Here is a 1,925-nt window from a genome sequence, read left to right as displayed (position 1 = left end):
AATACGCGATATTCGCGGCATGTAGTAGTCGTAAATATGTTTTTCATATCACTAGGGTGGTGAAACCCCAATGGTGAAAAGTGAAATAAACTCTTTATTAACGCTGCTGAAACAAAATCGAAATCGTTATCGTACATTTATACCCCAATATTATGATTATATAATATAGGGAATATTAGAATTTCACCCGCGATATAAAAAACCCTAATGAAAAACATATTTCAAAATTCACTTCGCGGAAAACAATTGTATTATCGATAACGTAAATATATACGTCATATAATCAACACGCAGTATTACGCTACTTCACGTTGAACGAGCAGAACTCCAACATATTCCTATTAAAAAGAAATACTTATATAATCGTTATCGACGTATTGTAAATACTCAATTGTAACCAACGCAGTAGATAAGACTGGAGATGGTGGAGGAAAAATATGTTTCAGCAATATGAAACTTATTCACGAGTAGGAGAGGACACCGGATGGGACAGGACGCTATTCATCTATAGCTTCAAAAATAGATGTAACAATCGGAACAATAGTAACACAATTCTTTACACTATGTTATAATAAACAATATCATCAATATTCAATTCTTCTTACCAAAACAGCGACGAAAGACCCCTTTGCAAGACGCCGCTCCCCATCCACGTTATCAGATCGACTTCAACCCTTTATTACTGTCAACAGCCTTTCCTCTACCGCCTTAAGTCGCTCCTTCGGCACACTACGGACCTCAGCAAGAGCTTTCAATACCTACCAAAAATACATACTCTTTTTTTTGGTAGAAACAGAATTATACACGTTTGACATGGTACATTATACGAGTCACAAGTGAAACGTTGATCATCATCAACCTTAACCAATCAAACGAATGAACAGAGCCCGCAAAGAGACGGGCGGAACAATGGTACGTAGTATTTCCATAGAGTAGAATCAAAGTACATATTCTTTGAAATTATACAAACTGCACACGAAGTCTTATCACTAATCACTAATATATAACCTATTTTATACGTTCACCTAGCGTTATTATTATCATATTGATGATAGGTTTATATTATTTATATATTGGAGTTTCACCCGTTTTACGCGAAGTGAAATGTATTTTTCGCATCATGGGAGAAACTCCATTATATTATTATGAATATTAAATATTATCAAGAGAAGTCGTGGATAAAATGCTCGTCAACCATAACGCGTCCAACATATGAATAGAAAAATAAGAAATGCATTTATTTGTTAATATAAAATTATACACCAAGTCTGATATGATGAACTATACAAGCAGAGAGCTCATCAACTTTAACTAGTCAGAGACATGAACAGAAAAAAACCGAATTATGGTATTCATTAAGTAATGGAATAAATACCATAAAAGAATCGATTTCCAAGTCGGTTTTCCATCAGAATTGTATGATTTACAATTTACACATGCAGTTTTCGCACTATAGGAAAACGAATACTACAGAGTTGTGCTGGAAAAGACGCCACCGCAAATAATTTCATGGCGCGCGACAGTTGATGAGCGGTCGTTTTCGTTTCACAACAACTCAGTAAACCAGTGTTGCAATATATGTTCACTTTCCTCAGCTGACCCTAGAAGTTTCCTCACTAATTATAGGAGTCCATATGCAAACTAGGGTAGGAATGTACAGAAACCAAACTCCATATTGTCACCAACATATGTGGTCCACCATGTGCATATTTTCCCACACTGCAGTAAACAGTCGGAACCGGCAATGCGGAGCGCTCAATATTTCAAAGAGATGCTGCTAGATGCGAAATCTCACCCCTAGGCGTCGAAGAGTTGTAATAAACAAAAGCAGCTCTACATCCCTTTTACACTGTAATTGAACTCTTGCAGTAAGAGGCTACTCAATCAGGCGTTTATTAGAAGGCACCATACACCCCCTTACATAA

At 36.4% G+C, this 1,925-nt stretch overlaps 1 protein-coding gene across 1 annotated transcript in view; it reads right to left on the bottom strand.

Moving 5' to 3' along the window:
• The window catches only part of Pmar_PMAR029591 (hypothetical protein), a gene marked incomplete at both ends in the record, with an annotated part of 2,876 nt that extends 2,061 nt beyond the window's left edge, over positions 1-815 (bottom strand). Inside the window, 2 exons of the mRNA XM_002779130.1 lie at positions 684-758; positions 807-815. Of these exons, the coding sequence (XP_002779176.1) occupies positions 684-758; positions 807-815 (84 nt within the window). The remainder of the gene's footprint in view (positions 1-683; positions 759-806) is intronic.
• Between the last annotated feature and the right edge of the window lie 1,110 nt (positions 816-1,925).

This window comes from Perkinsus marinus (genome assembly GCF_000006405.1).
Source record: "Perkinsus marinus ATCC 50983 genomic scaffold scf_1104296947766, whole genome shotgun sequence".
Lineage (NCBI taxonomy): Eukaryota > Perkinsozoa > Perkinsida > Perkinsidae > Perkinsus > Perkinsus marinus.
Note: the sequence above shows the minus strand (reverse complement) of the source record. Positions and strands in the feature narration are given on the sequence as shown.